The sequence below is a fragment of the Pundamilia nyererei genome, unplaced genomic scaffold (assembly GCF_000239375.1).
Source record: "Pundamilia nyererei isolate P.nyererei 1_Seehausen unplaced genomic scaffold, PunNye1.0 scaffold00097, whole genome shotgun sequence".
Classification (NCBI taxonomy): Eukaryota; Metazoa; Chordata; class Actinopteri; order Cichliformes; family Cichlidae; genus Pundamilia; species Pundamilia nyererei.
This window is the reverse complement of record NW_005187498.1, coordinates 823708-834286: the sequence shown is the minus strand read 5'-3', so window position 1 is coordinate 834286 and position 10579 is coordinate 823708. Positions and strand designations below refer to the sequence as shown.

At 40.3% G+C, this 10579-nt stretch overlaps 1 protein-coding gene across 4 annotated transcripts in view; it reads left to right on the top strand.

The window, feature by feature from the left end:
- The window catches only part of robo3 (roundabout, axon guidance receptor, homolog 3 (Drosophila)), a 167074-nt gene that overhangs the window by 111455 nt on the left and 45040 nt on the right, over positions 1-10579 (top strand). For 2 of the 4 annotated variants that reach the window (XM_005740101.1, XM_005740103.1), the window contains exons 3-7: positions 4148-4305; positions 4872-4992; positions 6465-6603; positions 7546-7673; positions 10280-10291. In XM_005740101.1, the coding sequence (XP_005740158.1) occupies positions 4148-4305; positions 4872-4992; positions 6465-6603; positions 7546-7673; positions 10280-10291 (558 nt within the window). The remainder of the gene's footprint in view (positions 1-4147; positions 4306-4871; positions 4993-6464; positions 6604-7545; positions 7674-10279; positions 10292-10579) is intronic. The other 2 variants (XM_005740104.1, XM_005740102.1) reach the window with 1 other exon arrangement.

The window sequence follows — 10579 nt, the reverse complement described above, 5'->3', positions numbered from 1 at the left end:
ATATCGTTATCGCCTGAAATGAAAAAAACATATCGTGATATGAAAAAATCTCATATCGCCCAGCTCTACTTCAAGATCTTTCTTTCATTCAGAACTTACACCTTGGCGGTCGTCAGGTACCCTGCTGGGATAATAAGCTGGACAAATATATATCTAAAATGAAATTGAAATGTAAAATTGTTATCAAATATGAAATGATCAGTAATGCTTGGTTTAAATACCACAATGAATGAAATAGCTGACAAATAAAGAAACTTCATGGATTGATCTTATGAATCCCATTTTGCCACAACATTGTCCACAACTGTTTGAATTTGGACAAATGTGTATTGTCATAGTTGTATGTATTTGAATGGGAGAAGCTTTTCACTGTCCATTTGCAGGATTTTCACTTTAATCTTGTGTCTCGTATCTCCTTATTTTCTATGTCTGTCCTTTGATTAAAGTGCAGCATTCAAGCCCAGTGGTGGGGATTACTCTGGCTTTGTTGAAGGGGTTTAAAGAAAGGGTCAAAGTGCACCCTCTTAATTTGGGCCCCCAAGGGCCTCTAGGTAAGTGCCGGTGCCTAATTAACATCTAGAGACCCTTTTTTTGCTCAGGTTTGGTGCTTGTGGAGGGGTGGAATGGGAAGGATCAGGGGCCCCTGGAGCCATGATTTCACTGTGGTGTGTGACAGGTCATCGCTGCAGTCCTTTAACCCCACAGCATGGTAATTCAGACCTGCGGTCCAATCAGCTGTCCTATTTCATTTCTCACTTTGCGTGACAAGATGGGATCCTGAGCAATTTAGTCAGGTTTTTGTAATCTGCTATGAATAGCGGTAAGAGAAATGTTGGCAGCAGGCATAGATAAGGTCAGGGGTGTAGTTTGGCATATCAAACAAGGATTGGAGTGACCAGTGGGATTCAGCAAGCCCCAAATACTCTGTGGCAAAGTAATTGGCCATCAGGATATGGGGCAGAATGCAGTCATAAGCTGTCGTTTTAGCCCCGAAAGAGGCACAGATAAAGACAACGGTAACATAGTAGTTCAAATGAACTGAGTAGACATGTATTTTTTCAAGGCAAACATAAGCACCAGCTGTGTTAGCTAATGAGAAAATGAAAAATATCCTATTCTCTGCTGAAACACCAATATACCTGTTTCCCATGACCTTGATTACAAACAGAGCTGACTGAGTTATCCCCACTCTCACATTCAAAGAGGACACAACGCTATCTTGACAGGAAGAAGAATGAGCCTTTGTGGTGTACAGGCTGACACTGAGATACCACACAAAGCCAGGTGATTCAGATAAAGAAATGCTCTCATATGAATGGATAGATGGATGGGCCGATAGATATATGGATGGTGATGATAACCATAATATCCTGGGGGCTTTCTTGGCCTGTGGGCGTTGACATGAGGGGAGATGTGTCATTAATCAGATGAGCCAGTGACCCTCCCCTGTTGGCCTGTGACATTACAGCGACATTGCTGCTGTTCCACTCCAAAGGTCCATCACATATTCTTGTGTGCATAGACACTCATGTCTTATAAATATATTTAAGCATCTTCGCTCAGTCCTGAAATCTGATACCTTACAGTAAGCTATTAGCTTACAGTACTGTGCTGACAATTTAGGATAGTTTACTTTGATTAAATCTAAAGATTTAGTTTTTAATTTAGTGTCAGTAAAGATGTCATTTGACCATTAAGCCCACCACCTGTTTCATAAATGTAGAGATTATCTCGTATTTATTGGAGTGCTTTTTCATAAATTCTGCACTGGTGCTGAGTTTAAAATTAAACACTAGGGATTACACCAGCCACCACAACTATGTGTTCCTGATGATCTGATCTGATTGATGGTCTGATATCTTTGAGCATAAGAGTAACACACGTTCAACACCGATTTTTGTAGTTTCCACCACAGCAGGTGGGTATTACAAACTACAGCCAGTCTGTGTCTGGCATAATGGCGCAACTGGTAATTAATAGAAAATGGCCTTGTTAAATAGGAAGCAGCAGGAAACACATTCTTTTCTATATTCAGTAGCTGTCTTTAGCATGTAGTGGCACAAGCCATGTGATGTAGACTTGGGAGACCAGTAGAAATGTACTGGTACTAATGCATGAAAACAGTGGTCCCCAACCTCTTTTGCAACACGGACTGGTTTATGTCCGACAATATTTTCACGGTCTGGTCTTTAAGGGCTCGTGGATAAATACAACAAAATAAAACCAGTACCAGTAGCAAAAGAAAGGAGATTCATTCATAACACACGGGAAAAGACCCAGAGAAACCATAAAAATGATAAACAATAATGATAAAAACCAATAAAAATCCTGAAAACCATAAGTTTCACACCTGCGCCTGGTACCAAACGACTCACAGATCGGTACCGGTCCGTGGCCCGGGGGTTGGGGACCGCTGCAGTAAAAAGAGCACTCACACAATAATGCAACTTCTTTCTCTGGTCTAAAATCTCCAACTTATTCATACCTCAAATTTGGGGAAAAAACGTAAAATGTGTTTCGTCTGTTTGAAATCACAAGATGAGAAATTAATATAGAATTGCATTTAATTTGTTGTACATGTTATGCAACAGCAAGACAACCCTTTGAAATTTTCCCCGAACATCAGGGCATTTTAAAGAAGTTTTGTGCTTTCATGGGGAGGTGATATACTCGACAGCTTTTCTGAGTAGTCTGTGAAGAACTGCCAGTGTAAATTAGGATGCCAGTTTTTGACATGACTTGCACTTTTAAGATGAAGTAACAGCTTTCTCTCTGTTTGACAGCCATAAGAGCCATGCAGATCTTTGAACACTCAGGAGAGACATGATTGGAATGTTATTATATTGATATGACTCACTGATATCAGCGAGACCCCCATAATGTATAAAAATCAGACATACCATCCTCTTACATTAATTAATCATCTATCAGCTCCTTGATGTTCAAATCTCTTGTCTCCTCATGCCTTCAAAGAAAACGTTGTGGAATATTTTAGGGCAGAACTGTAAAACCACTCAAAATTGTACTTTGAAAGAGTTGCCGAATGACTTTGGAAGTTTCTTAATAAATACTTAAGAAAATATGGCTTGATTTACTTTTCAGATCAGTTAGAGAGGCTTTTTGGAGGGTGTCTGGAGCAGATAAGAATGACACAGAAGTCTTTTCGTTGCTTGCAAATCCCTAGAGTGGCTTAGGCCAGACTTACAGCCTGCAGGCCGGCACTGGTGTTGGCCTGTTCCTCGTGGACCATTGTTGTCAGTACATCATCCCAGACAACAAAACCATCTTCCACATCTGTAATCTGAGAGGTCACAAAGCTCTAGAGACTGAACTGAGAAAAAAATAGCCTGATGCCTTCAGGTAAAAGCCACAAGATGTTGACTACAGAGGGATGAATTTGAAAGGAGGCACTGTGACCCGAAGAAAAATCTCTCATGTTTTATGAATAGACTCCAGCAAGGCATAAGAAAGGGAGTTATTTCTGAATTCAAAGTGACTTCCTGCAGTCGATGTAGTTGATTTATTTGATGTGTTTGTTTGAATGCTCATGTTTTTCTTGTGTGTATTTATGCATATATACTTGCCAAGGGAATGTGTGTGTTCATCTCAGAATGAGCTATTTACCAACTCGTGTGCACCACCTACAAGAGCCTTTTTTATTGATGTACTATGATGAAGCATGAATGACTTCCAGTCAATGGAGACCTCAGGGACAGAGTATCAATATTATCAACAGCAGTGCCTTACTATGTTTCCTATTATTCAACTCGATGAAAGACGACTCTAAGATTTTCTTTTCACCTTTTTTGTTGATTTTAAAGGCTAAATATCGTTGTTACCACATATGACAATTATAAACCCATTTAAACAGCAAAAAGTTTACACTCATTCTAGGCCAGCTAGAGAGAGCAGGATACTTGGCTTCTGCAAGCCAAGTATCTATTGGTTAAAGACTGAACCCCAAGTTGTTCTCCAATGCATTCACTGGAGTGTGAGTGTTATACAGAAAGCACTGGTGACCAGTGTTGTGCGAATAGATGAATTAAATGTTTTGCATAAAGCGCATTGTGTGCTCAAGTAGAGTAGAAAAGCACTGTATGACAGTCCATTTACCATCTGCCTTCGCATCTTCACCTTTTTTTCCCAGTTCTGAGAGATGATTTCCGTCAGACGCCCAGTGATGTGGTGGTGGCAGCAGGGGAGCCGGCTGTCATGGAGTGTATCCCTCCCAGGGGCCATCCGGAGCCCACCATTTCTTGGAAGAGAAACAACATCCGGGTCAATGATCGAGATGAAAGAATTACTGTAAGTTAAAAATAACCTAAACAAGTCTGGTTTAAGGTTCAATTGCATTTTACTTCTGGTGGAAGTTGTTACTAACTTGTCAGCTTTTTATACTTTTTTAAAATAAAATTTCAGGTAATTTTCACTCATTAATTTGTATTACTATTAACAGAAGACACTGAGCTGATAGATGTTAAAAGGCACATTTAGAATATATTTAAACCCAGACTTCCACACACATTACCCACTATGACCAAATGATGAATTGCGGCTTATTGAAGTTAGTTACCACAAACAGAGCAGTGAGTGATGCTTGTGTGACGACTGGCTTGGAGCGAGAGCCCTTGTCAAGTAATTTTAAGAACTAGCCAGAGAGCCATCTGTCATAACACACACTGAAAATGACAAAGTGGCTTCTCTCTCTCCTCACTAACATGCCTCAATATCCTGTTTCCAACATCTTTCCATGTCTTCTCTCTGTCCTCCACCGTCGTGTTTCCTTTCGTCCTTGTCCACTTATCCTCTCATCTGTTCCTTTCTGTTTCATCTTTCTGCTCTTCATTCTGTCTTTAACCCCTCGATTTCAGATCCGTGGAGGAAAGTTGATGATTTCAAACACCAGGAAAAGTGATGCTGGCATGTATGTGTGCGTTGGAACCAACATGGTTGGAGAAAAAGACAGTGATCCTGCTGAACTAGTGGTATTTGGTGAGTTGTTTTTACTGGGATTGTACTGTAATTAATCAAAGGACACTCAGCTAGCAAATATCGTCTGGGAAACTAAAGTCAACCTTATTAGTATCAAATAACCTTTTGGGAGCGTGCTTGATTGTTGTAGTGCTCACACAAACGTAATGGCAAAAGATAGATTGTTAACAGAATAAATTGGAGCTAATTTGCTTCCAGCTGTTAGCCAATTGGCTCATATATTAAGACAAATTATCAATATAATTCCTCTGATCCTTTTAGAAATAATTCTTTGAGTTAAGTTGCTTCAACTGTGTTAAAATGTTCACTATAAGATTCCAAAAAACAGTGAAAGTATCTTGTATTTTGTGCCTGTCTGTATTTTTCTGGGGTTGGACATTCTTTCCTTGGCTGATATTGGAGTATTAGATTCATCTTTCCCACCCAGCTGCTCTTTGCTTTGCTCTCTTGACTTTTCTCCTCCTGTCTCTGATTCTCTGCTGTGCTCTCAGTGGAGCAGTACCACAGGCATCAAAGTGTGTATCGATCCCAGGAAACGGATGGAGAATTGATATTTTCTTTTCAGTCCCTTGGATCTCCTGTTCACCACCACCCACACTGCCACAAAATTTAGCTCCTTCTGCACATTGTAGTGCAGCAGTAAACTCAAACCCTGGCATGTAATGCATAATCTATAAATTTATGGTTCCTTAAAATGCATGGCTTGGCGCTTTCCCTAATGTTTAATATTACTGCCATCTGCAAAATTGAAAGATAATAGCCAGTGCACATCTGCACTGTTTTTTCTGCCCATCCATTTTCTGCTCTCGAATCACAGACTGAACAAAGTTGTCAAGACATTTCTCACCACCGCGACTTTTTATACCTCCAGCTGTGGGGAATGCTTTCACACTGACTATGATCATGGAAGTACCTGCAGCTCTGAGTCTACTTAGTCTTACTTGATTCTCCAACATGTTTCACTGTGATGATTGGACTTTGGTATTTAAAAGCTTTTATTTGCTGGGTATTGAATTTAACCTACTGCAGCAATCTACTTCCAATGCTAGACAGGCTCTGTCAATTTTGAGATACTGCTAACAACAGCTGGTAAATATTTATTACCAGCTTGTGTGTGATTTGGTGTGGGGTCATTTTGTTCCTCGTTTTGTCTTAATAAAAGTTTAATTGTGTTCAAATCAAGTATTAAGAGTCATGGTGAGAGTGTCCCATTTTGAAATTATTTTTAGTGCGAGGTTTAACAATTCCAATCCCTCAGTGTTTTTTCCCCCCACATCATTCTGAGTAAACTGCTATGGTGCAGCAAATGGACATCAAATTATTCTCTTTATACGGCCAGCCTATTCCATATGTGTCCACTCATCCATTACATGGGCAGTCCTATAAAGTGCTAACAAATGTGAAAAGTCAAGCTGTAATTAATAGGTATGAATTCTTGTCCTCTTTCTGCACTCATATCTGTCTAATTTCAGAGAGGCCAGTGTTCACCAAACAGCCGGTGAACCAGGTGGTGTTGGCAGACGATACAGTGGACTTCTCCTGCGAGGTACACGGAGACCCGACTCCGACTGTCCGCTGGCGCAGAGAGGAGGGCGAGCTGCCTCGGGGCAGGTCCGACAACAGCAGCGCAGTGCCGTTGCTGCACACTCACAAATCACTGCACTGAAACTCAATCCCCACTGCCTCACTGTTACTTAGATACATCATTTGTTGCTCCAAATAGCACTTGTTACTATCATTTCACTAATAATATAACAGCTTCCAATTAGAGAGCAACTGTTTGTCCATCTGATTTTCTTATAGTTAGGTGTGAAGGAAAGTAATTCAGATGATTTTCTGTGAGTGGAGGAAGTCCAGCTGACTTGAATTTGCCCCAAAAATTACATGTATAAAAAAACATATTAAAGAAAAGAGAAAACACTATCATTCGCTTTTTTGTATGTAACGACCGAGAAACGGAAACAAATCAAAGCTCCTGCTGAGCTCGTAATGATTGCTTTTTAAGTGCTGTGCTGCTTACAATACAAATAGAAAGTTATTACTAGAATCTAAATGTGTGAGTCCTGTGGCACAGCAGCTTGTGTTAGTAACGGATGGACAGCCATCCCTGTCGTAAGCTACTTATTTGTTAATCAGTAGAGTTTAGTACTACGAGACATGCTCAGAAAGGAGTATCATGTGGTGTTTGCACCATGACACCATCACTGTGTTACTGTGAGAGCCCTACTCGCTCACACCTGTCTGCATGATTGGATGAAACTTTAATGACCTGTCAGGGGAAATAAGGTAAAATGTTCCCGTGTCAACAGCATGACTCAGGCCTGTGTCCACAGAGCTGTGCAGTAAACACAAAGCTGTATGTTTAAAAATCTGATTGGAACATTTAAACAGCCATATATTTTTTTTAAAAACATGAAAACTACCAAAATGTATTGTTCTAGTAGTGACAACGCTCACACATTTACTGAACCAGACAACGTCATATTCATTCAAACCATCTTTTGAAGATTTCAGAACATGAATGTAACACTTGCGTTCACTTTTTTTTCCCAGATTTGAAATCCGCAGTGAGAATAGTCTGCGTCTGACCCAGGTGCGAGCTGAAGATGAGGGCACCTACACCTGCGTGTCAGAGAACAGCGTCGGCAAAGCGGAGGCGTCGGCTGCCCTGCAAGTACACGGTACAGATGTACACAGGCACACTTACATATAAGATGTTTTAGTTTTACTGCATTCGTAGTGATTCAAAGTGTAAAAGGCTATATTTAAACATTTCACATATTTATGTAAGATGTTTTTTGAAAATTAGAAACAATCAACAATTGCACAGACTTATTGAAGAATCTTTCTAGAAATACGGTTTGAACAGCCATGATCGCACGAGTAAACTGTTTGCACAGATGGGCAGCTTTGCTATGATGCACCACAATCTGCCCACTTGTCACCTACAGGAATGCTGTCTCATTTCATTCTTGTTCTTTTCATTCTGGTTGTTTATGTCAGACGGCCAGGATTTTAAGAACATTGTTTCTACGTGGAGACACCGCCTATTAAAACATCAGAAAAGGAGGCTGCTAGACATGAGTTGGTTATAACTCCCCCATATCATGCCATTGGTAATCCACTGTTAACTGAAGATTACAGAGAAATGAAGTGAAAAATGGATTTTAAGTTCCTTTCAAGCCTCAGCTCGTCATTCCTCTGGAGAGAGATCCGAGATCAAAAAGAACTGAAATTGCATGGGAATAAAGTCAGTCCCTTGAAGAGAGATGCTCAAATGAGAAAGCTGTCATTTGTGATGATAAAAGGGAATTTTTAGAGTTTTATTCTGTAACACTCGGTGCAGTGAGTGGGCCCTCTGGTACTCCTGAACACTCGCACACACCTTATGCTCGTATATGTATAAAAATTCAGCAGTGAACAGACAGACTGATACATTTAAAAAAAATAACATGCAGAAATACACAACATGGACCTACCTGTGCATAATGCACTTTTGAAATGGTGATTTCATGTATTAAAGAAGAACAGCTATCCAAACGAACAGCTATGGCCCTGTGTGAAAAATGAAGTGCCCGCTAAACATCTCTCAAGGATTGTGCCACCCTTGGCTGTCAATGAGTCTTGCACTGACGAGGCGTTCTAGTCCACTATTCTTTGCAGAATTTTTTAAATTCCTCCACATTGAGTATGAACAGCCAGTTTAAGGTCATGCCAAAGCTTTTAAGGCCAAAAAATGAAGGTGTATTTTGTGTCTTTCTGAGCCATTTAGAGGCTGGTGGTGTCTATCAGGGATCTTTGGGGCATGAACAGATGGCCAGACATTTTCCTTCAGGGTTTTCTGGTAAAGAGCAGAATTTATGGCTGGCTAGCTTCTGAAGCAGCAAAGCAGCCCCAGACCATAACACTGCTGCCACTGTGTTTGACTGTTGGCACGATCAGAATATCTTTTGGCAAACTTGAAATTGGCCTTTGTGTTCGTTTTAGTCAGCTGTCTACTGCGTCTGCGACCCAGTGTTTTGTGTATTTTAGTTTTTAGTCTTTGATCATTGTATTTTCTGTGTTTCCTGATTTATTTTGAGAGAGTCTGGTGTGTCTTTGTCATTGTATTTAGGTTCACTTCCCCTGTGACGTCATTAAGTTCATTTGTGTCATGTGTTTCCTCATGTGTTTCCACTCCCCCTGATCATCCCTCGTGTGTATTTAGTCTGCATGTTTCTGTTCACTCACTGTCAGGTTGTCTGTTATGCCACACCACACCATAGTTATCACAGTTTTCATAGATTCATAGTTTTTATCGCTAGTTTCTTAGTTTAGTTATTGTACCTTTTTCGCCTTTGTTTTCATGTTCTTGTGCTTCTGCCATCAGCACAAAATGGTTCAAGTTGAGTGCAGTGTTTGCTCTTGGATCTGTCAAACAAACACATCGGCGTACCTCGCCGTGACATCAGCAGCGGTTTTCACCACAGGACTCTCCCATGGGTGGCACCTTAACTGAGGCAAGGAAGGCCTGCGGTTCATTAGATGTTTTTCTGGGTTCCTTGGAGCCATTTTGGTAGGCCAGTCACTTTTGGGAAAGTTGTTCCAGATTTCCTCCGTTTGTGGATAATGGCTTTCACCATGATTCACTGGAGTCTTAAAGTCTCCAGTGAATCATGGAGTTCTCAGATGAGAAACCAGTCTTACTAACTGGTTTCTCATCTGTTCTTGAGTGTCTTTATATCATGGCATGACATGTTGGTTTTTGAGATACCCTACTAAGTCCTGATGTACTGAATAGAGGACATCCTGGGCTTTCCAATGATATTTCATGTGTTTGGGTGGCTTCCTTTGGCTCCAAAGAAGGAAGGAAATACCAAAAAAAGTTCAATGGGAAGATTGTTTTTTCCTCGGTTCTCAGGAGGATAGAATCAAATATGTTTGGATAACTTTTTTTCCGTCAATAGATGAAATCATCATTTAAAATCCTAATTTTGTATTTACTCACATTATCTTTGTTTGATCTGAATCACTGTCATAAGTGTTGCAAATGTGCAAAGGAGCAAAGAGAAGGCAAATTTTGCAGCACTGTAGCTGCAGTGGGGATCATAGGAATGCAACACAAACACATACAAAGGAAAATATATATTCTATTAAACCACAGCTAGTTACACGGTTAAGTAGGTATGGTGTTCCAAAATTTCAAATGTTTGAACTAGTTTCACCATCCATCGTCATCTCATCATGTTATTCAACTTTCTTTCTCTCTTTTCTTTCTCCCACCCATTTCTGCATCACTCCATCACAGTCGGCCCATCCTGTAAGTATTCCATTTCATCCCATCTGTGTATGGTTTTGTGTGTCTGTTTGTGTGTCTGTTTATGAGAGTTAATACAGTCCTACAGGTATAAGCTGTTTGCTACATTAGAGACCCAAACCTCTACCCTCTAGCACAGGTGCTTTTTCTGCCAATTAGGACAGCCAAGTATTAAAGCTAAAAACAAAAAACAAAAAAATTAAAGGGTTAGAAGGGTTTTGACCTTTCGTTACACTCATAGATGGAGCTTCAGTTACTAGAAAAAAAAAACCCCACTGTAAAACATGGAGT